Source organism: Cygnus atratus, chromosome 8 (assembly GCF_013377495.2).
Source record: "Cygnus atratus isolate AKBS03 ecotype Queensland, Australia chromosome 8, CAtr_DNAZoo_HiC_assembly, whole genome shotgun sequence".
In the NCBI taxonomy this organism is placed as follows: domain Eukaryota; kingdom Metazoa; phylum Chordata; class Aves; order Anseriformes; family Anatidae; genus Cygnus; species Cygnus atratus.
Window position 1 is genome coordinate 26543397 of NC_066369.1, and position 27962 is coordinate 26571358.

The 27962-nt window shown below is 37.7% G+C and overlaps 2 protein-coding genes across 2 annotated transcripts in view; one reads left to right on the forward strand and one right to left on the reverse strand.

The window, feature by feature from the left end:
* On the forward strand, nt 1–4208 carry PRPF38A (pre-mRNA processing factor 38A). Its single transcript, XM_035538140.2, has 10 exons — nt 1–249; nt 356–515; nt 1026–1147; nt 1615–1700; nt 1872–1982; nt 2396–2508; nt 3028–3054; nt 3136–3233; nt 3574–3622; nt 3876–4208. The coding sequence occupies exons 1-10, from the start codon at nt 120–122 to the stop codon at nt 3916–3918; spliced, it is 939 nt and encodes a 312-aa protein (XP_035394033.1). The 5' UTR covers nt 1–119; the 3' UTR covers nt 3919–4208.
* Nucleotides 4049–27962, reverse strand: part of TUT4 (terminal uridylyl transferase 4) — a 42191-nt gene continuing 18277 nt past the window's right edge. Inside the window, exons 10-31 of the mRNA XM_035538139.2 lie at nt 26945–27071; nt 25774–25893; nt 25199–25420; nt 24873–25047; nt 22192–22931; nt 21609–21759; nt 21096–21182; nt 19581–19684; nt 19153–19210; nt 18955–19058; nt 18248–18337; nt 16929–17042; nt 15749–15826; nt 15194–15371; nt 14870–14917; nt 14693–14775; nt 14124–14239; nt 13617–13777; nt 12577–12674; nt 9588–10113; nt 6831–7004; nt 4049–5797 (exon numbers count right to left, since the gene is read on the reverse strand). Coding sequence (XP_035394032.2) covers nt 5706–5797; nt 6831–7004; nt 9588–10113; nt 12577–12674; nt 13617–13777; nt 14124–14239; nt 14693–14775; nt 14870–14917; nt 15194–15371; nt 15749–15826; nt 16929–17042; nt 18248–18337; nt 18955–19058; nt 19153–19210; nt 19581–19684; nt 21096–21182; nt 21609–21759; nt 22192–22931; nt 24873–25047; nt 25199–25420; nt 25774–25893; nt 26945–27071 — 3646 coding nt within the window. The 3' untranslated portion in view covers nt 4049–5705. The remainder of the gene's footprint in view (nt 5798–6830; nt 7005–9587; nt 10114–12576; nt 12675–13616; nt 13778–14123; nt 14240–14692; nt 14776–14869; nt 14918–15193; nt 15372–15748; nt 15827–16928; nt 17043–18247; nt 18338–18954; nt 19059–19152; nt 19211–19580; nt 19685–21095; nt 21183–21608; nt 21760–22191; nt 22932–24872; nt 25048–25198; nt 25421–25773; nt 25894–26944; nt 27072–27962) is intronic.

Genomic DNA, 27962 nt, shown 5'->3' on the forward strand with positions numbered 1-27962 from the left:
CCCGAAAATAAGGTGGTGGTGGCAGCGGCCGCGGCCGCGGAGAGGGATCCGGAAGCGGAATCGGTTGCGGCTCGTCACGGAAGCGGGAAGCGGGGGGGTGCCGCCGGGCTGGGGCGGCCATGGCGAACCGGACGGTGAAGGACGCGCACAGCATCCACGGCACCAACCCGCAGTACCTGGTGGAGAAGATCATCCGCACCCGCATCTACGAGTCCAAGTACTGGAAGGAGGAGTGCTTCGGCCTCACGGGTACGGCGGGGCGGGCCGGGGGGCTCTGAGGGGGCTCTGAAGGGGCTCTGAAGGGGCTCTGAGGAGCCGTCCCTCGCCCCCTGACGGGCTGTTTTCCCCCCTGTAGCTGAGCTGGTGGTGGACAAAGCCATGGAGCTGAAGTACGTGGGGGGCGTCTACGGCGGGAACATCAAGCCCACGCCATTCCTGTGCCTGACGCTGAAGATGCTGCAGATCCAGCCCGAAAAAGACATCATCGTGGAGTTCATCAAAAACGAGGACTTCAAGTAAGTCTGTGCACGCTCTCGTGGTGGTATTTTGTTTTGCGTTTGTTGTAATAAATGAAATGTGGATGTCCAAAACGGCCAGGGGAACCCTAGACAAGGTTTAGCTTTCTCTTGTACGTGGTAAAATTTTTCTTCCTAGTGCAGGGCCTTATTCTTGCTTTTGAAGAATTTGCTCTCCATGTCATCTAGGTTGTTGAAATTGCTTGCCTTCATGGTATGTGCTACCTGTGATAACGCAGCTCTGCCTGAAGTATGTGGAACGAAGTGCATTAACGCAGCCAGAATTAGCTACTTTCTGTTTCCCTAATCACTGGAAGTGATAATGCGACTCCTGCATGCATAATCAACCCGCACAAAGTACATGCATCTACTCGAGTATTTGAAGGAGGAATTTATGATAGTGTACCAGTTTTCCTCACAAATCTCTGAGAAATTTCTCTTAGAAATTCCTTTTACCCAAACTGCTAACTATGCAAACAATTCAAATAAGCAGAATGGTTTGCCTTTTAGGTACGTCCGAATGCTCGGTGCGTTGTACATGAGGCTGACGGGCACAGCTATTGACTGCTACAAGTATCTTGAACCACTCTACAATGACTACCGAAAAATAAAAAGTCAGAACAGAAATGGGGGTAAGCAGCCTTACACTGTTTTGATTTCTCGATGCCTCATAGATGGCCTCTTGTTAGAAAAATGTAACATGATAAATATTCTCTTTGGTAATACAGCTTAAAATGGGGAAAAACATATTTTTAAAGTTTTGCTTTTACGTGTTCGTTCTTTGGCTAGTTTGTTGCTGATCTTGCTGATGTGTACAAACGAGAACTGCCTTGCTTATTTTGCTGTCCTCAAGTGCTTTTGTTTTCTGTTGGACACTGAAAACTCAGTTCCACAAATACCAGAGACACCACTCATGTGAGCACTGAGAATCTACTAGTCCTAGCTAGCTATGCATTTTCCCATTTCTGCGAGACAGATCTAATGATTTCCCTTATCATGATTTAAAAATTGTTATGTGTACAGCACCCTCAATGAAGTCTGAAGTGTTTTATCAGCTAGCATTAATCTTGTTTTTTAAATTCTTCTTTCTCCCCCTTAGAATTTGAGTTGATGCACGTGGATGAATTTATTGATGAACTACTCCATGAGGAACGTGTATGCGATATCATTCTGCCTCGATTACAGGTTCGGAAAAGTGGATGGTCTAACTGCATCAGATTTAGTAGCTTTATCAGCTACTGGCTTGTTGCAGGAAGCTGCAATTCAGGCCCTTTGGGCATGTAAGATGGGCACGTCAGCTGCTTCCTTAGGTGTTTGTTCTTGAGCTGTGTAAGATAAAGTTGTAATTTCTTCTAGAAACGGTATGTTCTGGAAGAAGCTGAGCAACTTGAGCCTCGTGTTAGTGCTTTGGAAGAAGACATGGATGATGTAGAATCTAGTGAGGAGGAAGAGGAGGAAGATGAAAAGGTTAGTGACCTATTTGCAGAGGGATTGTTTAAACCGGTGCTCGGATGGATCATCCCAGTCTTTGTGGCCTATGAGAAATATTTGAGGGGAAGCCTCAGAAAGCTGTTTACAGCTCTTACATCCTCCCCTGATGGATTTTCATATAAGCTGCCAGTGAGAATACTTTAGACTCTAAAGTGCTTTGTCAAGCTTTCCTGTCTGCTGAAACTCACAGACCTGGATCTGTTCTGTGCTACCTAAATGTGTTCACGTCAGTTGTTTTATGTACGTAGGAGAGAGGGTGGTGATAAAAGTTATGGTGACAGTCATAGTCAGTTCTGCTGTACTTCATTTATTTATTGTTCAGAAGTCCTTATTGATTTAAAAAAAATAATGAAATGAGTTACAGAAATATTTTTCCCCACTGTTTCCAGCTGGAGCGAGCACCCTCTCCTGACCATCGCAGAAGAGGCTACAGGGACCTTGATAAACCTCGCAGATCTCCAGCCGTGCGATACAGGCGGAGCCGGAGCAGGTCTCCACGAAGGTGACACTTGGCTCCTTTTTAAGCATTACTTTTACCTATAATGCTGCAGAGCGCAAAGCACAAGTAAAGGTGACAATTCAGCAGAATCTCCTACACCTAATTCCTTTAGTCACTTTCTAAAGTAAGGAGTTGCAGTGCACGGCTGCAGTCAACGTTTGTCTGTACCCTTCCCTTGTTCTTCAGCAACTTAAAACTTGCTGGCCAGTGTTAGCTAAATCTGACAATAGAATGAAGATATTAAGGAGAACCAAGTGCTTGTCTTCACGTAAGCCAAAGGTTGGAGAGAAAATCCAATTATTCTTGCTGGTAGTAAGCCGAAAAAATCACAACTTAACTCTTCAGCTCACTGTATGGGCCAGAGCAGAAGCATGCACTGCCTCTCATGCATCGGACCAACCAAACACTAACTGGGAACATGAGAGAGTGCAAGGGAAGCTGTGGTGCTGTTGCTGCGGAATGCGGGAAATGAGACTACTGATTCTGTTTTTTTTAATGACCCTCTTTTTCCCCCCATTACAGGCGAAGCCGCTCTCCAAAGAGAAGAAGGTAGTCTTTTATTCTATTATGTATTCTCGGAGTGTGTGTTTTTTTTTAGTATGGCTGTCTTACAAGATTCTTTTCTCTCAGTCCATCACCACGCCGGGAGAGGCATCGCAGCAAAAGCCCAAGACGACACCGGAGCAGATCCAGGGAGAGGCGCCACAGATCAAGATCTAAATCTCCAGGTATTTCCATAGTTTACACGTTAAATCTGGCATATCTTTATCGGTAGAATATCCACTGCAAGAAAAATCTGTGTCATGGTATCCAGAAGCTAGTTTAGGTGGTTAATCTAGCTTATAAAGTGGTTAGTTATATGAAAGCATTGCTGGAGAACTTCAATACGTACAAAATTGCCTTGAGCGCATTTCTCAGGTATTTGCCAGGAGGCCAATTTGACTGCTCTAATTAAGCCTAGAGCTCTGCTATTATCTACAACACTCTCACCAGAAGCAGATTGCATAAAAAAAAGAATTCCAGGGTCTATGGAAGTAACAGTTACCTTTTTTTTTTTAAATCTTATAGGGCACCACCGTAGTCACAGACACAGAAGTCATTCCAAATCCCCTGAAAGGTAGTATTTCTTCGTATATTTCTTAAGAATGACTGTACAGTTATAGGTGGTCTTACTTGTCATTGAATCTTGGGAACTGAAGCTCTTACAATGTTAAAGTATTTTGTGTGGTACCTCACCCAGTGTTACAGTAAAGCCATTATGCGTATTTGACAACAGAAAACACTAAACTACTATATATATATATATCATGTTGATCTTTTGACACAGTAAAAATCACTGTCTTATATAGCTTAACGGTTTTCTGTTTCAGATCTAAGAAAAGCCACAAGAAGAGTCGTCGAGGGAATGAATAATACTAACTCCAGCAGTTTGGAGGCCTGGAATTGTGGTCTAATACTGTCCTCTCTGCTTTATGGGACAGCTGAATATGTACTGGCTGCTTTAGCAGCCCATTTCTTTAGTCCATCTCCTCTTGTATAAGTGTTTTTATTTCTTTGTTTTTTAACTAAAGGAAAGCTAGATCCTCTTTAGGTAGTTACTTTCTTATTCTTGTGATAGAATTTGAGAATTGTTTTTAAAGCGTTTTTCTCAAGGCCTGTAAAAGTCAGTGAAGAGCAATAATAAAAGGGGGGCTGTCTTTAAAGGAGGTTTCTGGTTTCTTTTGTAATACTTCCAGATTTCTAATTGAAGCTGGCTTTATTTTCAAATCAAGGTGATGTTATGACCAACAGCTGCTGCATTAAGTTACCAAAGTTAGAATATGTTTAAGTCAAACACTGAAGAACTACCAGCCTAAAATATATCTTAGTAAACCTCTATTACAGGAAAGGAAGCAATGCTATTGAGAATCCAGTATGTTTACTAAAAGCCAAAGCTAACTTAAACCTAGTCTTTAACATAGAGCTGTCACTTGTTCCTTTGTAAGAATCATCCTTAAGTCTAATACGCTTCTTCTGATACCACTATCAGACAGTTCAAAAGCTTCAAGTAGAGAAAAAAAGTTTTTGCCTGGAAAGTATTGTTAATGAGTACATTTAAAGACAGCAAACTACTCCTTTGAACATAGAGCAGTTATGGCCTACCTGTGGAAGAGTGACACAATAGCTCAGCTCTAGCATCCCTCAAAGTTAGCATTCAGTAAAACCCTGTTTTTCAAATGAAAAATATTCAAGTTCTTACTCAAGTTACAGTTCTTAATACATTTAATGACATATGGCAGGAACACAGTTGTGCTAAGTCCAGTTTGTATGATCCCTTTATTCATAATCTTGCTTCAGGAGCATGGGCAGGCAGTTTTGTCACTGTATGTTGCATATACAAGTTGGGATGTTTACTATCCCCCTATTTTCACATACTGCCCAATGAGTGTTGACAACACATAGTAGTAAGCCAAATTAATTTATAGAAGGTTCTTTTTAGAGTTACCTCATTGTACAGCTTGATTTTTTTTTTTTTAAGATAACTTGATATTAGTTTAGAAAGGGTATAAACAGAAAAGGTGTACACTTCCCTCAGATCAAGTATTCTACAAGAAAGACAGCACAGGGAGAAACATGCACTGACTGCATGTCTCATTTTAAATGACAGATGAAAGATGACTAGCTTTAATACCTAAATGTAAGTTGTTTTTGTTGTTCTAATTACAGTCACACATAAGTATACATATAAAGAGGGAAGAGGAAGAAGTCTTAACCTTTTTTTTGCAGTTTTATTTTTCTTTTAAAAAGTTTTTTGGCACTACATAGTTCTGTAAAGAATAGAAGTGACAAATTTTTAAACACATGAAATCCCTTTCTAATTTTATTTTTTTAGAACAATATATATAAAGTCTGAAGCAACCGAAGTATGAATACAGCTAATAGAAAATAAAGAACTTAATTTTAAAAATTCTCTCTCTTTACAGTTTATCAAGATAAAACAAAACACAATTCCCCTTAAAAATAGGGTAATAAAATAGATGAAATTTGTATCACTTAGTTTTGTGATACTAGTAAAAACTATAGTTCGTATCTATGTACAAATGATACAGTTTAAAAACAGTCTTAAATAATCTTGTATCTAAACACGTTGCATTAAGATTTTAGATCAGAACCTGAATTTTTCCTCCCCTCCCCCCACCCACCCACAACCCCCTTCAATTTCACTTTTTCTGTTGAATGTAATTCAGATTCAAGTGTGGGTGTCCTTGAGACAGAAGCGAGAACCGCTGGTTACTCTGCATCAGTGGACCAGCTAAAAGAAAATGGATTACAATTACTTCAGCAAATTAAACACATTTAACAGTGCTTGGCTATTTTAAATGCATTAATCTTACTCAGAAAATAAGTAATTTATAAGACTGACAAGTGCTATCTGTATAGCTAACCCATTTAATGGGACAATGCAGTATTACTTTAATGCTATCTCCAACACTCCCTCAGAATCATCAATACATCATTTTGTTTCATTACTTCACTCTTAGCTAACAAAAATAATTTCACACTGTTTAAATGTGGTCTCATTTGGAAACCTTGCTACACCCAGACAGACTAGATGTGGAGAAAAGGATTTGGTGCCAGTATCTCATTTTCTACAACGTGACCCAGCAACACAGCAACTGCAAGCTTCCAAGTAAAATTTCGGCCTGGTTTCTCTCTTAGCGGAGCCAAAGGTCGTTTACCTACTGCCTTTCCCAATCCTGCAAGACACTGAACACCTTTACCTCACTAGCATTAGAAAGAGTTGAGATAAAGTCAGTCCTTCAATGCTCCCTCAATAACTGAACCTGATGCAACTTTGAAGGTAGCACTGCTCTGATTGCAGTCGGACCAGATAACCTCCAGAGGCCCCTTCCAACCTCAGTTATTCTATGGTGTAAGTTGTAAGCTTTCACGTCTGTAAGGCATTCCACAAGCAATGTACGGAAGTCAAATAAAATGAATCAGCACAAAAATTTCTTCAAATTCTTAACATTCATGGGCAAATCATCTTAACCTCTAGCGAAGCACAGGTGGCTCTACAGTGAGACACCAGCAGTGGAAGAGGAAAAAGGCTGGAAGTGCAACAGAATGCAGGCTGACCCTGAATTTAGAAGGATTTAGCCCCTTCCCTCCCACAAAGATCTGCATCCATCCATACAGGAAGCCGAAGTGTTGATTTGACTCTTGGATTCGCTATGGTTCCAGGGAGCCTAGGCAAGTGAAACATGATCCTTGGCTTTTAAAGCCTTTGAGACAGTAAAGAGACATGTTGCATGAGCTGTTGATTCATATACTAGTTCTAGTACCTTGAGGGTAGAAAGGTTTGTTCGGTGGATAGCTGGCATTTCCCTGCTGCATGTAGTTCTGAGGCATATTGTAAGGCCACGCTCCTCGGAGGAGAGGAAAATGGGTAGGGGTCCCATGGTCCCAAGGGACAGAAGGAGGGTTCATTTTACCAAACTGTCCTTGGAAACCCTGATCTATTTTTCAATTGAAAGGGAAAAGCACATTGCAAGTTGAAATAATTAAACAGTAAGTCACAAATACAATTTACATCTCAAATAACAGTTTGCAGGGGACTTAATGTGATTAGTCTGACGTGCTACTATGTTTTATTTTTTTAATATACATAATAAAAATTACCACCTAAATTAATTCATTATTCACTATAATGGAATTTATTGGAGGGGAAGACACAGGATGAATCAATACGTGGAATCAAGACCCACAATTTCACAATTCCACACAAAAATAAATTAGACTGTCATTCTCATGACAAAAAATACAAGTTCTGAACAACATTATTAACATCTGAGCCCACACAAATCTTCACTATCACTGACGTGTGACATGAAAGATATTATCCTGCAAAAAATAACTCTCAGAAGCTATACACTGGAATTCCACTAATACCTGTATGCTTAAGAAACTCAATACATAGATCATTGAACCAACTTAAAATTCATTTTTAGAGAGAAAGATGAGTACACAAATTGTAAGCTATTCCATTTACAAATCTAATATCACTGCAGAACTTAGCATGAGAAATCAAGCATCCAAAGAGGCAGGACAAAATAGCTTATGCCAAATGCTGTACTATTAACTCTGCTCTTTTTGCTCATAGCTCCCAGTTTTGTAAGACACAGCAATGCCTGCTAATTTAGAAATGCGACCAATGTACGTTTAAAAAAAATAAATTTAAGTAACTAACAGTAAGTCAGTTCCCCTTCAGATTTATCAGAAAACTTTCAGACAACTTTCATTAAATAAAAGCAAGCTACAGGTTTCAAAATCGTAACTTTTATATAATAAAACATAAAGAATGGCTTTGGAGTAAAAATAAAAAGGTCATCCCTCTGAAAATTCTAATGATCCTACTCCTGATCAGATTGTCTACTGTAAAGAAAGTAAAGTTTCTCATTCCAGTTCAAGGTTATGTGAACCAAGGCAAAGTTTTCCATGAACTCAGCGTTACCAACTTGTCCCAAACAAGTATGAAAAAGCAGGATTCAAACAGAGCACACAGCTCATCTTTACTGTGTGCCTACCCAGTGTCTCCACCTTAATGGCATCTAAGCCATAAAGGCAACAAAGCTGATTAAAATACAAGAAGGAAAAATAGCAGGACTGAGTACTAGGAAAAGGAGTGCAATAAGACTGGAAATAGATGGAGCTGAGTGAGGGAGAAAAAAGTACTGAGACTGACAGCACAAGAAATCTGGAAAACCTGTGCAGGCAAGACGGCAGTGGAAGCAAACAATGAAACAGAGCAGAAGGAAAAAGACTGAAGACAGAGACTGACTGGACTACATGATGAAAAATAGGACTAGTTAAGGGAAGAAGGAGAATGGAGGAGAAATTAGGATTCAAAGAGCTAGTGTGCAAGAAGGCAGCTACCCAAGTAAGAAGAGTTGGCTTGGAAGAAGGTACTTGAGAAAAAATCAGGGCTGGGCTGGACACGGAGGAGAGAGGTGCCTGGACAGGGAATTAAGATCAGAAGCGGTGGATGGTTAGGGACAAAGCACACTGAAAGCTCAGCGCACTGGCAGCAGTTCCTGTACCCTCTAAAATACACTCTCCACAAAGCTTCAAACAAAAACATGCATCTCCTGCACTTCAACAAATGTGTGAAAAACTCACTGGTGTAGTGTATCTCATTCAGTGCTGTTCACTGACAGCTGAAAAATCTACTGTTGCTGCCAATTACTCTGTTAGTGCAGAGAAAGGCTGTGCAGGAGATTTTCCCAATTCCTCTCTTCTGATGAACTGCATCAGCATGTTATATGATGGATATATACATATATTTATGTATACTTAAATACAGGAGGAGTTAAAATAAATCAAAAGACCGTTATTATGCTTTAAAAGATAACAGTTCAAATTCAAGGGCTGCCACATTTTAAGTTGCTCAGAAAACTGTGGGCTTTAATTACTATATACTGTTTTTCTGATCCTCAAACATACACACGTGTTTGGCTTTATTCTTATGAGGCAAAAGGCTGTTGCCCACCTGCTGCAGGGGAAACATTTACGATGTATTCTCAGGAAACAATATCTAGATTAAGGAAGTGAGGCAGGATAAACTATAAGAGAAATGACTGCATAAGACCACGTATACTGCAATAAATACAGGGGGACAATACTCAGCTTGCACAACCATAATTCTGCCAGTGTTAACATCATAGCTGCAATCTCAGCGTTCATCTAATAATCTATGTAACAACATAAATGGAAACTGCATTTGTAAGCATGCTCACAGAAACGTACTTTAGATTCAAACAATTATTCCAACATCGCTTAGTTGAATGCATGTTTTCTCATGTGTTGCACAGCCATTAATGGCAGATAGGACCACGCCTAAAATTTTACAAAGATTCAACTTGCATAATTTTTTTTCCTATAAAAATTATAGGAAATTTAAGACAATGAATGTAACGACTCAGTTTCTTAAGCATCATATTTTTTTTTTAAATGTAAAACAAATTGGAAGAGTTAGCTGTTTCTGTAACACTTAACATTTGTACACAAAGTGTGAGACGTTTGATACAACAGAGAAGAATTACCTGAATTCCCCACAGTGCCATTGTTCACCAGTGAGTTTGGAGTCACAGGATTGTGCCAGTGTCCCTCATGAGAAGTGCTGGGGATTCCCATGGGCCTGGCAGCAGGCTGTGCAAAGATGATACTGGGATCATTCAAGCTTACACTGCTCTGGTTATTTGTGGTGGTGCTGCTGCCAGATCTCATAGAAAATGGAACATTTGTAGAATGAGGAGGGTTACCCGGTGCAGAGTGAATAACAGGCCCGTGAATAGGCCACGAAGTGTTAGGAAGCTGAATTTGGTGGTGATGGTGCATCTGAAGTAGTCCCAGGTTATGCAAGGTGGAATACTGACCTGGGGGAGATTGGGGAAAGTTAAACAAAGGCAGCTGGACCTGATGGGGTGGCTGTGCACCCTGCTGTGGTTGTGGAACGTGCTTAGACTGGGATATTGGTTGTGGCTGAGTCTGGTTAATGGAGGCTGGCTGAGAGGAATTCTGTGTAAATTGTTGAGGTTGTGGAGAATAAGATGATTGATGCGAATCAGACTGGAGGGGGAAAAAAATATGTATTTCTGATTAGTTCACTAGCTATTTAATGGTGTTTTTCTTTAATAAGCAAACAACTTAGACTATTTATAAAAAAAGGCAGAGCACTCCCCAGCAACACCCCAACTACTAAGTCCAACATCCTGCTGGTTTAAATAAAAGCAGTTCAGCTGACATTCTTTTTCCCCAGCAGATGATTTGGCCTGCCAACACGGCCCATCCCACCACCAAAACCATCATTTTAAGCAAACATTAGCCACAAGCTCTTCATTAGACTCCTCACACATCTGTTTCTGATTTTTTCATCAGTGTCTTCCCTACCCTGTTTATTTACAGCCCAGAATCTCATTAAAGAGGTAACTTACTTATAAACAGAGGAGTTCTTATTACTACAGATACTTTTGTCAGTGATTCCAAAATAAGTTTCAAATATTTCTTTAGTTGTTATATAACCTGTTAAACAAGAAATTGAACATCCTAATGCTCAGTTTCAATCTCTATATCCTGATGTCATGTCATGGCTGAAAGAACAGAAACAGCCGGTATCACAGCATTTACAGATCTCTTACAAAGTTTCCCCTTTCACCAGCAACAGAAACAGGCATAAGCCTACCTCATCTGTTTGGTGTCACAACTAAACAGAGAAGCACTTCAAGAACTCAGCTGGCAGGGAAAAAAAGTACCCCAGCTTATCTGCCGAAGTTTATTACCAGTATTAATGTAATTTGTTTTTAAACACTCAAATGAGATGGTGATGGCATGAGAAAGGTACCTCCCAAGACAGATTCAAATGTGAGATGTCTGCCTAGGTCAGAGATGATTATCTGATTCTCAGATTTCCATCTTCCCCTAGAGGTGCTTGCCTCCCTCCACAGACTACAGCAGACAGCTAAGCTCCAAGTCAGCTGCTGTCAAACGTCTGAAGTTAAAGGTCTCAGCAGCTTGTCACTACCCATGGCTGCTCTCCTGTTTAAATTGGCAGTTACCTACCGGTTATTGAAGAAAAGAAAGACAGGACTTCCCCACGCCAGCCATTCACAGCATTACACTGAGCAGCATGCTGTGTCTTTGCCTAAGCAAAGCTGAAGCCCAGAAGCTGGGATTGCTCCCTGCTGCTATTCCACCTGTTTCTGTTGCAGTGCCTCCTATACCTTTCTATCAAACAAGGAAGAGCCTTCTTGCAACTATTAAATTATCACAAGCATGCATAGGACATGCCAGCAGCAGGAGAGGAGGAATGTCAGGCTCCAGCCTCTATGTCTGCTTCTGCAGCCCTATTTTCTATTTTCATTCCCTCTTGCTCCACTAACATTCCCCCTTCCTATCCTCAAACAACCCTCAGCACACATTCTCCAAGAAATCCCAGCCAAATGACAGCCATATAACACATGCACAGTGTCCAAGACACAAGACATCCAGATGACACAACACTGTGCACATACACTGGACCTACTGCATCTGATGTGCCTACGTGCGTACCCACACGTCCAGCTTCAATTTCCCAAGCAGAAATAGAAGGCTCCAGAGATACTCCTTCAATTAGGTTAGGACTGTATCAGTCCCTCCTTAACAGTGTATTATTATAATAAAAATGATGTTATAAGGTCTGTTACTGGAGCAAACACTCCAATAAATATCTCATCACTTATGAAATACTTTACACCTAAAGTAGTAAACCGAACAAAGAGCATTAGGAATCAGCAGCCCCAATTACTACATTTGCTTACTTGCCAGCTTCATGAGCAGGCACAAGTTTCTCATGCTACTAGCTTAAAATTAGTAAGTTTCCAATGTATTCTATACTTCAATAACGTTAGATGTTAACAGCTGTATTTACTCAAATACCCTCTGCTATCTATCACACTTTGGAGCAAGTTAAACACATCTTATCTGGTTCTACATACACGAACAAATTCTGAGAAAACTACCAAACATTCCCCCATTGTCCTGTTTGTGCTTCTAGTTTGTGCTGGCAGACTCTTTCCCAGTATAACATCTGAATTGAGGAATGATTCACCCATGTTCCCGGTCTGTTCACAGCAGTCCCCTCAGACAGTTCTCTTTTTAAACCACAGAGAATCATGATAGCCACAAACCTAGATCTCTAGCATGTTAACAATAAGCTGTGCTTTACTTCCCTCAGTAATTCCAGAATAACTAAGCACAAGACTTCAAAAGCCACCCTAACTTAAATTTGACAAACAGTGAAGCTGACCTTTCAGAACTGAGTTCTCCTATGAAATGTGACTATGCGGTTTTCATATTGAAAGACCACGAACGGTCTCAAAGAAACACTGCGTTATAAATCAAAGTTTCATTAACTGCCAATGTAGAGTGCAACGTTGTCATTATAAAGTCCAGAATCCGTTCAAAAAATCTGGGCAAACCTATTCCTAGTGCAAGCCCAGGGTTGCTGGTTTGCTAAAGCTACTTACTTTGATACTGTAGCTAATTGGAACTTACACATTCCGATGACTGTCTTGTACGCAAGGGTCGTTCCACTTGCTGCTGGCTTACAGCTACTAGCTGTGAATTTACCATACTTCGGACCAACTGGGTGCCTAATCAAGGAACAAAAAAAAAATTAAATAAAAAACACAAGGTTATGGATTACAGTATGAACACTGAACTGGGAGTCAGTGACATTTTAAGTCTCATGTGACAGTGTAGGTAAATCACTTTAACGTCTCCTGCCTTTAAGAGGAAAACTTTCCATCTACTGGTACCAGCTGACACCAGCTAAAGCCAAAATCTAATTCTGTGTAATACAAATCCTAGCATGAACAAGGTTCACTTTGCTAACAGGTGGGAGTGCTCCTTTGCACAGGTTTCCATGCTATTGCTGTGAGTAGCAGGATTTCAAATGGCATTAGCAACAGCAGAAACTTTTGGTCAAAGAGGAAAAAAGGGGATATCAGAATACAGAAAAGCAGCAAGGTTCTCTCCACATTTCATTTATCACGTCTTTCCCTACTTTTTCAAGTACCATGGACCCCGAAGGACATAACTGGAATGGGTTTGCAGTTAGATTTGTCTCTAAATACTAAAATTAATTTCAAAACTGGATCTAGTTTCTTAATGGATCTGCATGCTTTTAGAAGTGATACTTAAGACCACTAATATTTTGTGAAAATACATTTACTTACCTCTCACAGATGATAGAGGGTTAGCTAACATTTAAGAAACACTTAGAAAAGGAAATGCATTCAATTATTACTATGATTACTACTTCTAAATGCACCCAGTGAGAGTGGAAGTCAAATAACGCAAGACTCTGAAGACTATACTTACTGCTGAGTATGTTTTTACCACCCATACAAAGACTATACTTCAATAGGTATTACTTCTCTTGAAGAAAAGCACCACTTAATCTAAAAGCTGTATTTGCAATGACTGAAAGCATTAGTTGCAGTTCAAAAGTTAATTACCAGGTCTGAATAGAAACCTAGAAAGAAGGGCTGTCAGAACTTGCAGACGATACTAAGAACACAAACTTTCCTTACCTGGCACACTACTATTTCTCTGTCGGGTTTGTTTGAATTCAGGACAATCTCTTCTAACATGACCCACATCTCCACAGATGAAACACCTCTTCTCTCTCGTTTCTCTGTCTTCTTCTTTCACTTCTTTTTCATCATCTTTCTCATTCTCCTTTTTCTTCAACCTGAATGATAATTTTTTATTAGCACTATTACAAAAAACACAAAGAAAAATGTCCGTTGAGTTGTTAGATTGTGCAAAGGAAACTGTTACACAACCAACAGCTGTACCAACATATAAGTACTTCAGGAATACCAGAAAAGTATTAGTGATCAGGAACCAAGACAAGAGGCAAAGGTCTTCTTCAACATGAGGGCTCCAGGATTATTGAATATTAGTACCATTTTGTGAGCTGAACATACAATTTGAGAGAGAGTCTGTGTGGCTGCGCTGTGGCAGCGGTTTCTGTGAAGAACAGATCACAATCTCAGATTTTAACTTCTAAAATGTTAGCTTTATGTATTACTTACCTCCTCCTCTTTGGACAGTCTTTCATGTAGTGACCAATTTTTCCACAGACACGACAACATCTGTCATTGGGTGCCAATTCCCCATCTGTCAGCACTTTCGAGTCAAAAAAGTATTCCTATCAAAATGCATCAGACAGATATGTATAAACCAATCACTTAAAAAGACTGAGAAATGAAAGAATAATAGAAAGCTTGCCTCTTCCTTTGTTCACATCTTATGAGTGTTTTTTTTTTAGCTACATAAATAGCTACAAAATCTTCCTGGGTTTTAAAGCTGATTTTGCTGTTTTCTGCAATACTTAATGCCATACAATGAAAAGAAAACAAAACACCAAAATAAGCTTACTTCTCACTAAACTGCCATGAATACCCATCAGCCACCCAACTACTCCTGTGAATTTTATACCACAGAAGTCCAATACTAAGCTGTACATTTTATGGAGGCAATGCATAATTACATAGATTATGTTGATAAAATTGATAAATACATACAAGAGATTTGCTCTGGACTCATCATTTTAGTGGTCAGAGGAAGGTAAAAAAAACTACTAAAAACTATGAAAACTTACAGCTTCTCTTCCAACAGTTGGGTAGAATGGGGTACCAAATAATTTCCTCCCATTGATAAATGCCTTCATTATGAAATTGGTCACTATTGAAGAAAGATAAAATTATTAGGAAACAGAAAAGGCACAACACTTTAGAAAACAGTAGCTATTAATGATTAGAAGAAATTAATAGCTTACTTTTCCTAGAGACTCCAGCACCAAGATTATGATTCAAGTCAAAAGGATCTGTGTAAAGAAGGGGGGAAAAACAAATGTGAGTTGGAAAAAATGTAATGCAACATAACTTTCATTAACCTAATTTTTATTAACAGCACTTTAAAGATGTATAATTAAAAGTTTGGAGTCTGATCTCGCTTTGTAAGCTGTAGGACTTGCAATTTTTTATTTTTAAACATTGATGATAGTTTGCTTACATAAAGATCCTGTGCAACAATGAGAACAGATCTTAAAACAACAGCATACATCACTCCTTCATTAACAGAACCAAAATTCAGCAAGTACCTTCGATAGCAATACATTTGGATGTCCACTGTTTCTCAAATGTAGTTAACAGCTTCTTCTGCCGGATGCTGATCACATATTCCTTGAAGTCAAATTCTTCAGTGTAGAACCGCAGCAACCCTAGCCAGAGTTCTCCAAGTGATTCAGTGTTCTTCCCAAGAGAAGGCAGACGCTTCTTCTACATGCAATTGAAGACAATTTATACAGGTACAGTATTAAAAAAGCATTTTTCCTTCTCTCAAACCACCTCTCATAATTATAAGTTTGTCTACCATGGACATTTGCCCTTGGTCACAGTAAGGTGCAACTAACAAGTCACTATAGTTAAAAGCAGTCCTGTATCGGGCTGATGATAAATAATAACATGACATATATTTTTATATGTATACAAAAGGCAGACCCTCCTTTCAGCAAAACAGAATTAATGTGGGAAGTTGTAATAATACGGATACAGAATTTTAACTACTCTTTTGTGAATTGCACTGTTAAAATATATCACTTCCTCATAAAAACAATCCTTAAGCTTTAGTTACTCTTCTGGAATTAGAATATTACCAATTCTTCCATGTCATCAAAGAAAAAGGCATTCCATCCATCCACCATTCTCTGTGGAATCTGTTTTCCATCAAATATCTGCCAAAATAGAAAGGGACACAGTTACCACTCTAATTCAAAGTCACCATAGAAGACCTGCAGTTGTTAAGAAACTGCACAAAAATACAAATCTTTTAATTTTAGCTATTACTTGTTATATGGGCAGTATTTCCAATTGGTAAAGCACTTGGGAGTCTTTTTGTATTATTGCTATCTCTCAAAGTCCTCGGATATTTTATTTTTAATTGTTCCTTACAACTAAGAAAACATGACTAAATTACCTCATCAAGATCCCAACATCCCTCTTGCCCGCAAAATCTCTAAGTAGACTTGGAGATTTCTATTACATTGACTCAAGCAAAGCCAAGGGGAAATTCCACTGTTATTTAAATGTACTCTCAGAGGTAGCAATAAAATAACAACCCCCAGCCGCTACCAAAGTATCACCAAGAAAGTCAGAATCTCAACTGCTGTGTTTAAACCAATTTTCTTCTTGTAAGCAGACAAGTAAAAAGTCCAAAAGTGGGAATTTTCAGAAGTGCTCAACAGTTACAGCGTATTCAGGGAGAGGCAGATAGCTAACTAAGCATATTCCCCCACTTACTCAAGGAAGGTACAGAAATGTTATTTTCTTAAATAAAGTTTCCTGCCACATACAAAACAGTACCTCTAAAGTTGTACCAAAGCAATTGTTACTCCTTTTTCCCCTTACCTTATCGAAACAGAAAATGAACTCTCTTACAGACAAATAATTGAGCATTTAAAAAAAAAAGTTTGACAGTAATTGATAGACTTGCATCTCATGAGCATCTGGCACAATCTCATTATTACAACTCCCTTCCCTCCCTCACCTGCCAATTTTTTGTCCAAGCCTGCTCAGCATGTAAATATCACCATAAAGCCAAAATCCCAAAGTAAACTTAACAGCAGAATTTAAATCTAACAGATTCCTGATTGTGCTGTGTCTTTCCTGTTAAGCTTTACCCACTAAAACCAAGTGGGAGTTAGAAGCCTGCTAATGAGGAAGTGCCCTGTATTTCATTCATCCCACTAACCCTAAACGCACAGATTTCTCACATCTCACATCTGGCTTGAAGCAGCAGTGCATTTATTTTCATAGCCTATTTTTCTGTAAACTTACCTCCTGAAGAACTGGAATAACTGGTGGATTTCTCTGTTGTAGAAAGTACAAAACCATAAGGATATAGGCATATGAAGACAGACTACCACGGGACGCATCACCAATGTCACAGCGCTGAAAAAATACATTTTAAATAAAGTACTGAATTTACATTATATTTTTTAAAAGTAATAATTATGACAGTGAGCAAACATAGCCCCACCAGTAATAAAGAACACATTCATCTCATAACTAAAAATTGGTCTATGAAACTTGAAAAATAAAAGGCTTTTGAATCAAGCATCATCTGGCAAACCTAGAACCCAATTAGACCAACATAAGAACAGAAAGCCTTCTAATAAACAAAATATTTTTGGTTTATAATGTGCCAAAAATGAAAATACAAAACAAAAATGCCCAAATGCAACAAGCCTCACCATTTGACATCCGGATTTTAATATTGTAAAATTATTTTATTCCTAAATTCATGTTACTATAGCTGTTTCTATAATTCCTTATTGTTTTGTTTTCCCTTTGTTTTTTAAAGTAATTTGTAAGTACTTCCATGATGTATTGGCAAATCTCAGCCATTGTGTGATGCTGTGAAAACCCCATGAAAACCCCAAGATACTTTGTTATAATATCATAAGAAAATAAAATGTAGTTGTTTTGTTGGTTGGTTGTTTTCACTAACAGTGAGAACCACCCTATTTCCAAACTCTTAAATCCAAGTGTGTGACCTAGGCATAACAACATCAAGTAGAGACACACACACCCATCAGCCCACTCCTACTCCCTGACTTTTATAGGAAGTAAAACAAGGGCAGAAGGAAGCTGCCAGTAGTCTTTGGGATGGTCCTAGATATGGACACTTGGGAAGCCCATGCACAAGCAGCCGCTATGTCTTGCGGTTAACATTTTTTTCTGGGTTTTGTTTGGTTTTGTGGTGGTGGTGATGGGTTTTTGTATGTTGGGGCAGGGTGGCTTGCATTGTAGCTGGTTCAAAATTGAAAAAAAAAATCAGAGTTTTCATCAGCTTTCTCCTAAGACATAAATCATTCAACAGAGAGCAGAAGATGTCAAGACTAGCTTTTACACTGGAATACATGCTGGCAACATTACTGTCTTTCATGGAAATGGACAACTGAATTCTGAGATTAGAACTTGATTCTGACACACATAATCAGCTTAAGTACAGTCAGCTTAAGAAAGTGTGCGTCTTCATATCAATAGCATTCTGCTATCTCCTTTACAGTTGCTAATAAGCAAAAGATAAACTTAGTGCCTGTATCAGAAAACACAATATATACATACAAATAAGTATGACCTTTTTATATTACCTTTGCAAAAACTTTCATTGTATAGCCCAGATATTGCACTCTAGGATCAATAGCTGCATATGTAGCCAGCATTCTCGTGTTATGCTGTGCCTGAAAAAGAAATTAAACAGGTTTTTCAATGTAATTTATGGTTTATTATAGTGTAGTCTGCAGTTGAAGCACAGGAAATGCACAATACAATTGGAGGATAAAAAACACACACAGCTATTCCACAATATTCATGCAACATTTCCTGCACAAACATAATTGAAAGGTGAAATCAGGACATCATTAATAACAATAACCATGGAAAACACTACCAAAAAAACCTAAGTCTGTAAGATGACTCACAACTGAATCAAATCCGACTAATGCAATTTTCATAGGAGAATGTGAGCCCGTTACATAAGAAATAGTGCAGTTTCATTGTACTAGGTGTAAGCTGGGATAAGATGTACTATTCATGATGGCAGAAAGGCCATTGACACTAACAGCTTTTCAGAAGCATTCACAAAAATGCTGCATCATGATACTGATACGCCATGGTGTTGTACAGCTAATTTGTTTGGGATTAGGGTGTGGCCACTATTTAAATAATGTAGAAAAAAGGAACACACACAAGCATTGTAATTCCAGTCTCAAAATTATTCCCTCAGATGATTATTTGAGAGAGTTGCAACAAATTTAAAAACTTTCTTGAACACAAAGGCAAACAAACAGATGCTTACCAGTGTATTGTATAAACTGATATCCCCTTCTAAGCCACTCCGTCTATGTTCAAATTTTACTATAGGCACTTTGGCTGTTGTTATAGGCAAGATGTTTCTCAAACCTGGAGAGGCAACACTTTAGTACATAAAACATTTCTATTAACTACGTATATAGTAAAAGTAAGTATAAAACAGACAATACTTTAAAACACCTACCTGGATGCTTCTTGAGAACTTTTGCCAAACCTTCTATTATTTCCTTACAGTTCAATTTCTAGGGAAAATAAATATCACAGCTTCAGATGTTTAAACATGGATTCTGTCCCGACAAGCACACTTACCATCAAACATGTATTTTGTATAGGAAAAGTTTATGTACAAAAAGAAATAATCTATAAGCCATTTATGTAAACTGGTGACTCACATTCTCTATGTAGACATTTACAGGGCTCTGAGTGTCTATCTATAGGACACTAAGTAAATTAAGCTGTATCTTATCTTGCTTCAGTTGTGTGGAGTACAACAAGCCAGTGTGCTACTAGCAAAATCCTACCTGCTCTGTGTACAGAAATACTAACTGAATGAAAAACCTTATAGAGTTCTTGAATTTAAACAGTAAAACGCACCAACTTCAGAGTTCTTACCTCTGCATTTTCATGGCCTTCCAATGTCATGCAGATATCTAGATCACTGTCCCGAAATCCAAATCCATTTTTTGAAGAGCCAAACAAGCAAAGTCTGGCTTTGTCTGATCAAAAAAGTAGACCAAAAATAAAATTAAAGTAAAATAGACTTCTTTTACAGTTTAAGTGCTTATCACGAAATACTGCTTACTTGAGATGTCTGGGTGCACATAAAAATGAGTTTTAGATGAGCTTACATCATTTCTAACGATTCATATTTGATAATGGAAGAAGCACACTATTTTAACTGATTTATAGTAAGTGAGACAGGAAATAAAAACACCTCATTTTTGAATGAGGTACATTACAGTGTCACTAGCCGTTTAAATGCAATCCTTAAGCGTGGCAAAAAGTTTTTTTTATATGCAAATGCACTTTCCTTTTTTAAATAAATCAAATCAATGTGCAAACCCAGACACCAGTAAAACTTAACCCCACAGACAAAGCAGGGCTATTTTAAAGTACTTAAAATATAAATGGAACCAAAAATATTACTGGATCTATGCTGCGTATTTTTCCCGTAACTATGTAAGTTTGTTCTCATTAAGTTTCTATAGCCATAACATTGCTCTTATCTTCTTGAACAATGTAAGAATAATAATACTTTATAGAGCAGTATTTCAAAATGGTTTTATATACAATACACATTTTTGTTTGAAACAAAATATTGTAATGCGTTTCCATTCTTGTAAAGGAAAGGAAAGTTATGTAGCCAAGAGAAAGCAATTTCGTCTTAAAATACATTTTGCTGCTCAACTGGAATCCTAAACCTTTAATGGAATCTGAAATCTTAAAGTCTTTCAAGGCTCTGTAACAGGTCTCAATTGTCAGCTGCTGCCAATAAGCGGAGGGCACAGCCAGCGGGCAGAAGTGTAATTCACGGTTCCTTGACCACTGGCCAGCTACAGCAAAATGAATGGCCTTCTGTGTAAAGCAATGGAGTGGAATTCAGGAGACGTGTGTTTGGTGCCTCTAGCACTATTTTACAACATCTCCAAAAAGGGCCACTTCTCATCTCCATGCCTTTATTCCACCACTGCAATATGATACTTCTTCCTATTTTATAAAAGGGACATAAAGATATAAACTAAGATTTCCAAGACACTCAAACACTGGTGACTTGGCAACTAAAGTACTTGGCCCACAACTCAGATAACATGAAACCCAGCAGGCCAGGACCCATTCGGTCTTTTAATTTTATTTTATTTTTTTTTTGTCCTGACTGCAATAGTCCTGTATCTGCGTTATCACTCTTGCAGCTTTCTTTTCCTACACTCTGGGGACTCTCCCATGGAATAGCACGGGGTAGATGTTCACTTTAGAAGCCTACAAGATAGGCTTACATGCAGAGTTAAAACCAGATGTCACTGCTTTAAACATGGAAAATGAGCATTAAGGAGATGAATTAAAACTTCACGCTCTGGACAACTTCAGTGGAGAAAGCAATATCAAGAATCACTACCTACACTTACATACCATTATACTCTTTTCGAATAAATCTTTCCAAGCTTGCCAGAATTTGTTCTCTGTTTTGTTGCTCAGATAAAGGAGGAGATAATTCATCTAAATAAAAACAAGTTAAAACACAGTCAACACGTGACATTCTGCTACATCAAAAATCTTTTCAGCTAATTAAAAGAATCGGATTAGATACATTTTTTTAAAACAAACATTTGCTCTCCTTGAATATCAATTAAATTTTTTTCCTTTCTTTTTACGATGTCATTAAAGCTGCTAGGATTTTCTTTCAGATGTCTGATCTTTTGGCAATTACTCAAACACCGCACCCAAAAGGGGATTTTCCCGCAAGATCACGTACAAATTGACGAACACAAGATCTAGTTCTGCCCAGAGACTAATCTTCTGGGAACATCAGCAACTTCTTAGTAATTTACCTAGCAGAACTCCTTCCCATTGAATGTACTAGAATAAGCAGTTTAACCCTAAAACTTTTATTTTTTCCAGATCACATATCACAGTTCAACTTACCAAAACATCTCTTACACACTATATCAAGTATTTCTCGAAACCTGTCTGTCAACGGTGGTAGTGGTTTTAGATCAATTTTCTTAAAATCCTCTGGGCAGTCATTTTTGGAATGTCCATCCCGTTTGCAGATGCTGCATACTATAGTTGGAGGCTTTCAAAAAAAGTGCATAAACACGATTTTTAAAATTGTTCAACAGACCCAATATTTGCATTTAAGTCACACAACCAAGAATATTTAACATCTGAACAGCAACAGAGCATCTACAAAGAACATGAGCACATATCAACAGGCTGCATTTATCCCTCACAGTGCATAAGAGCACCTGAAAATTCTACACGGAAGTAGATGTGGAAAATCAAAAAAGCTGTACATAATATGGGGGCAACACACTGCCTAGTATAAATGGCATACATGTTCAGTGTTTTTCAGTCCAGAGTAACAGGTACTCTAAAAATACCAGAGCTACCATTCATAACAGACTGGAACAATAGATAGAAAATCCCATTACCCATCCACCCTTAATTTTAGTTATTTGAAAGTATCAGCCCACTCATACCAGCACAGCTTAAATATACCACTTACCTTTCCTGAAGTCAAAATAAACTTATCAAACACATAATGCATTTCTTCTGTAGAGAGCCTGCCTTCATCTTTGAGATCATGAGCTTCCACCATTGCTTTGCAGTTGTGCGAGGTAGCTGGTGTGCCAGTGCACTGATTCTGAGAAGACTCTGTTACCAAATTCTGTCTACTTTCAGCATCAGAAAATTCATTACTAGAATTCATGTCATAGGACTGATGTTCACTGCAGTTACAATGGTGGCTTAGCTCACCTTCAGTTAGACAAACTTCTGAAATTTCTAGATCATCCCTCTCTTTAAGTGATTTTTGCTTTAATTCACAGCACTCGTTAGAAATAAGGGATAAAGCTGCTTCTTTATCTTCATCATAACTAGAGTCCAACGTTGAAAGTAGCAAAGAGTCTCTGTTCTTGGAAGTATATTTTTTGGCTACACATTCTACCATTTCATTACATTCAAGATCATTCTCCGGTATGTTACATCCACTTCCTGTATTTTGTTTATCTACAACTTTTTTCCCTTGTGGAAGGCAACAGTTGGCAACCGATTCTTCAGATCTTGTGGATTTCTTATTAATTTTCCCTTTTTCTTTTTTTCTCGTATCTGGCTTGGATTTAATCCCATCTTTACTTTGTGGACACGCAAAATATTTATACGCTGTCCTAAATCGCTCCAGGATGTACTCAAATACCATCTGGCTATTTAGACTTCGTGCAACATTCCTCTTTAGTGCAAAAGGATCTAGGAAGAAAAACAATAATTTCATTAGCAATCTTTAATTGCTGCATTTCAAATAGCTAATCCAGACTAAAGTAGTTGAAACACTTAAGTTATGATACAGTAGTTCAAAATGAAAGATTCTCATAACATAATCTGGAACCATATTTGGATACACTTAGACAATGTAGGGCCCATAAGGCTTCTTGGATTTCCTCCATACAAAACAACACGTGTGGCCACAAATGGCCAGCTAACATAAGCTACCCTAAATAGAGTTAGTTTTAAAAGAAAAAACACAGGTACATTATGCCACTATATCATGGTGAACTTCTAAGCTAGAAATGAAAATAAATGTACGTGTATTTTGCCTTTGTAAGTCCGCCTGCACTTTTTTCTTCATTAAAGAAAGATTTGGGTTTCCAGTTCAAAATTAATTTATCTAAGAGTAATATTATGGTTCTAAGTATGATGTGAACCAATCTCACCAGGTTTCATTCTTAGTCCTTCCTAGCAATTTCTAGATCAAACATTTTTTCCAAGTAAACAGAGCACTTACATAGTTGCTCTAAGTTTCCCTTGGAAGACAGCATCAAACTGAGATTCTGTTACTCACTTCATAAGTTCAGTTACAAATTTTACATTAAAAAAACAAAGAAGCAAAACAACAACACTACTACACATACAAAAAACACAGGCAACAGAAGCAGAATGCAATCTCTTTAAAAATAGCTTCCTCTTTCCTTCTCAAGAATTCGTCCTTTCATCTTACAGGTTTTAGTTTCCCACACACTGACTACATACTATCTAGTTTTAAAACTTTCTAGCTAAAATTGATCAAAAAGAATTAGGAAAAAAAGAATTGGGAAAAGAAAGCCATGTGAGTGATTTCAAGACCCTCTACTTGACAAGTGCCTCAACAATTCATTACCTAAACGAGAAGGAAAAGTAAGGAGAAAGAAAACCTTACTGACTGGTCCTTCAATATTCCTTTAGTAACTTGTTCTTTACCTGTATGATTCTCCTTGACCTATTTATCCTTACCCCCTCTCTCACCTCGTATGTGTTACAGAAAACACGATTCATCAACATATCTGTATCAACTGTGTCCAAAATTCATTACTCATGCTTTTATAAAAATATCACCTTAAATGGTTTCTTAGCCTTCCTCACATCCCCAATTCTTGTATTCTTAAGGCCAATTCAGAACATCATGCATTGCTCTGATTTCCCTGTTAAGTATCGTTTACATATTTTTCTGAGCTGAGGAACAGAAATAAAGATGTCTTCCAGTTATGAAGAAGTAATAGACAAAACACTTCTCTTTCTCTCCCCAACATACATAACTCAGGTTACATATTACCATCAAATTCACATGGTCTTCTCCCCACAAAAGCATTTCTCAGACCATGGTATTCAGACCATGACACGCTATTCAGTTTCACACCATGGAAATACTACCAACAGGGAAAGAGGCAGGGGTTACTTTAGTGGTTTCCTCCAGTTTACCCTGATCGGAGTTAACCTCTCTGCTCAGCCTGCATCAGAATCAGAGAAAAACTGATAGCTGGCAACACTCAAAATACATTGTGGTTTTGGAAATGCATGTAAAGATGCCAAAAATTCATAATATGGGAATTATCAAAAAGGAAGAAAATAACTGTTTACAGAATTAATGGTTTACATAATTAAATAGACGGAGATAAGAACAGAATGGCAAGAAACAGTGAGAAAAATTTACACGTTTTTCAAGGACTAGAATTGCAAAAAGTAATGCTATAGAGAAAATTGGTCTGTAAACAGTCTAAACAGTTGACAAAATATACCAAAAAAAGAAAACAAACTTTCCTCTCCAATATCATTTAATTTATTGTCCAGATATGCTGTGACAGACCTGTTAGGTACAGGGTATGTAAAGATAATAATGCATGATGACTACAGAACTAGAAAAAGGTATTATCCTACCTTCAATGGCTATTCGCCTTTTAGGCCAGTTCTTGTTCTCTCTGGTTAAGAGTTCTTGTACCCGTATGCTGATGACATATTCTTCCAAAGCAAATTCCAGTGTGTAAAACTTCAACAGTTCTAACCACAGTTGCCCCAGTGAAACTTGGTGAGGGGTTTTGAATGCTAAGAGTGACTGAAATAGACAGATAAGAACACTCAGCTGCACTAAAAAAATACAAATTCTTTTTTTTTTTTCCTGGTTCCATCCAGTATTGATGTTTAAAGATTAAAAATAGGACTAGGACACAGAATACGATTTCAGCGAAACAAAACCATTGACTTACATTGCCGTGTTTCTCCTTTGTATTATTTTGGCTGTCCACTTCTGAGCTGGTTACCTTCTTACCACCACCTTTTTGTTGTTCAACTTTAGTTTTACCTTCTGCTCCAACTGAGTTTTTTGCTGAACCATTTGTTGATGGTTTGTACTCCCACCGTACAAACTCCTCTTCTTCTATACCTTTCAGTTGGTGGTCATCTGGCTTCTTTGAATCGAAGCCTTCAATCTAACAACAATTAGAGTAGTTCTGAAACAAGACTGTATCTAACATATACAACCAAAAGTTTTCACCAAAAGTAACAGTGACATTTGTAATATTTATCCCCCTCAAGAATTTACTTTTCTGTCATCAGTTATTAAAGAACAAAGTATTTCCCCTTCCTCCAAAATACAGCTTGGTACAACTGCACAGGCTATAGCAGCTGCCTTTAGGCATCACCTGTATGAGGATTAAATACCAGTATGTTCTATTTACAAATTTCTTAAGCAAACTGGTTCTGCGTATTTTATGACCTTACAGAAATTACTGAGATTATTTCAGTGTTAACAGTAGGGTTACTGTATTATCAAAACACTTACCCAATTACCCAAATAGGATGGTAAAATAGGTGGTTTTCTTTGTTGAAGAAAAAATATCACCATTAAGGCAAAGGAATATGAAGGAATTCCACCTTCAGCTTGACAGTCAATGTGGCAGAGCTATAAGAGAATAAAATCATTACTTTTCTGGTACAACATGCAGCATTTCAATTTAAAATATATCATAAAAGCACAAATATTTAAGAAATTATGTGAGATAAATACTAAAGCCAAACAGAAAACCCTTTATCTCAAAAACTGCAGTCAATAATGTATTTCATTTTGTTTTAGAAACGCAGAGAGAAAATGGTAAAGCAGTACAATCAATTCTCAGTCATCAATTGTTCATCTGTGATCTAGATCATAATACAACACACCACTTTTCTTGTAGTATTAGCCACAATTAAAAGCACGGATCAGTCAGGCCACGTATAAAGAAAATGCAAGTTCGAATAACTCATACAGTCTTAGTTACACTAATTTATTTTCTATTACTTTCCTTAGTTTTTTCACATTTTGTGATTTTACGGCACATTTATGTTCCTATCTAGAATTCCAGTCAACTGCCAGGTACTTGCTATTGTGCGGTAGGTAGCTCATGTATGGAGATTCTATGCATCTGGTTGTAATCTGATATTGATCTTTACATGTCTCATGAGTTCCCATGGGAATATACGTATCAGATGTCAAATAGTTTTTCTTCGTAGTTTCTATTGCTGTTTCTTTAAATATCACAAAGCAGATATTTTTGTAAAAACACCTTGCTAAATCATACAACAATAATAGCATTTTAAAAGTCTTTTTTTGATAAAGTCAAGACATTTTAAGTATGGCCTGACAGCAATTTCAGTATTCCACTTCATGCTACCTCAACAGCAGTGAGTTTGTAAGACCTGTTTGTTCTGCTGAGCTGGTTTTTAAGGAAAATTAACCATTTTTAACAAACCCAAACACTAGCTCGCCAACAGAATAGTGGGAGCTCCAGAAACATATATAATTTCACACCAAAATCTTCAATCTCACTCTGGCCTGCTGAGGTAACAGAGGTGAACTAGTGGTACAAAGTTCTTTTCTACAAATACATTTGTGGTGTATTATACATTACACTGTACACAGTACTTAAAAAGAGGAAATAAACATATTTAAATATCCTCAATGTTTATAAACTTACTCTAGCCCAGTAGCGGAAAGCCAAAACCAAGGGGATGAGGACAGGCTCCAGTTTACCAAGTGCAGCCAGAAGGTCAGTTGTAAGGCAAGCCACATCATTTCTAGCACTTACTTTACATGTCAAACCACTGTAATTACAAATGCAAGACAGAAAAACAAAAACAACAGTTATCTCCTCGAGTACCCAAATATTTCCTTCGGGGTGTGTGGGAAGAATCATTTCCACCATACTAAAAACATTCATTAAGGTGTGTCCCTATGAAAGATCCCGATCTTTTAAACAAAAGCTACAGAATATAATGCAATTTTCTTTACTCTTAACTCATCAGTTGAATCTGGAACTTACAGAAGTCCATTACATGTAAAAATAAAAAATGTCATTACAGTACAGCTAAAAATACAGAAGAATTTGCTCTGAGTTTAAGTTCTGCCATTACTTAATTGTGCAATCTTACACAACTCACAAACTCCACATACATCTTCCACGCACTAAATAAACATATAAAACCAGGTCAGCTTCGTATAAGTGTTGGTAAGTCCACAGAATAGCTTGTCTAAACACTTTTTGTTTTGATTCTCAAAATAATTATTTCTATTCTCTTAGTACTTAAAAGGTACTTGTATCATCTACAAACACAGAAAAAGATACGCCTATTCTTGTTGCATTTAATTCCCCAGAATATGCTTCTAGTCAGTCAAAACAACGTGAACATCATTCAACAACTACATTTCATTTTGTAGGTTGCTACTGCTTAGGAATTTACGAGACTGACATATGACATGTCTTTACTGGCAATGTGAATCTTATAAAATCTTTTCAAACAGTTGGATCAATCTAATGGCAGAAACTTTAAATATTAAATATTAATATTGAATTTTAAATATTAAATTTAAATATTAAATTTAAAATATTAAATTTATTTAAATAAACTTTAATTTTATTTTAATTGTTTAAATATTGAATTTAAATATTTAAAATAAACTGAGACCCATTCGGTTGCATTTCCCTTAACTACAAG

Coding starts and splice junctions, on each gene's coding strand:
- PRPF38A (XM_035538140.2), top strand. CDS start 120: ATGGCGAACCGGACGGTGAAGGACGCGCACAGCATCCACGGCACCAAC. Junction 1,701..1,871: donor TCATTCTGCCTCGATTACAG/GTTCGGAAAAGT, acceptor AATTTCTTCTAG/AAACGGTATGTTCTGGAAGA. Junction 3,055..3,135: donor CGCTCTCCAAAGAGAAGAAG/GTAGTCTTTTAT, acceptor CTTTTCTCTCAG/TCCATCACCACGCCGGGAGA.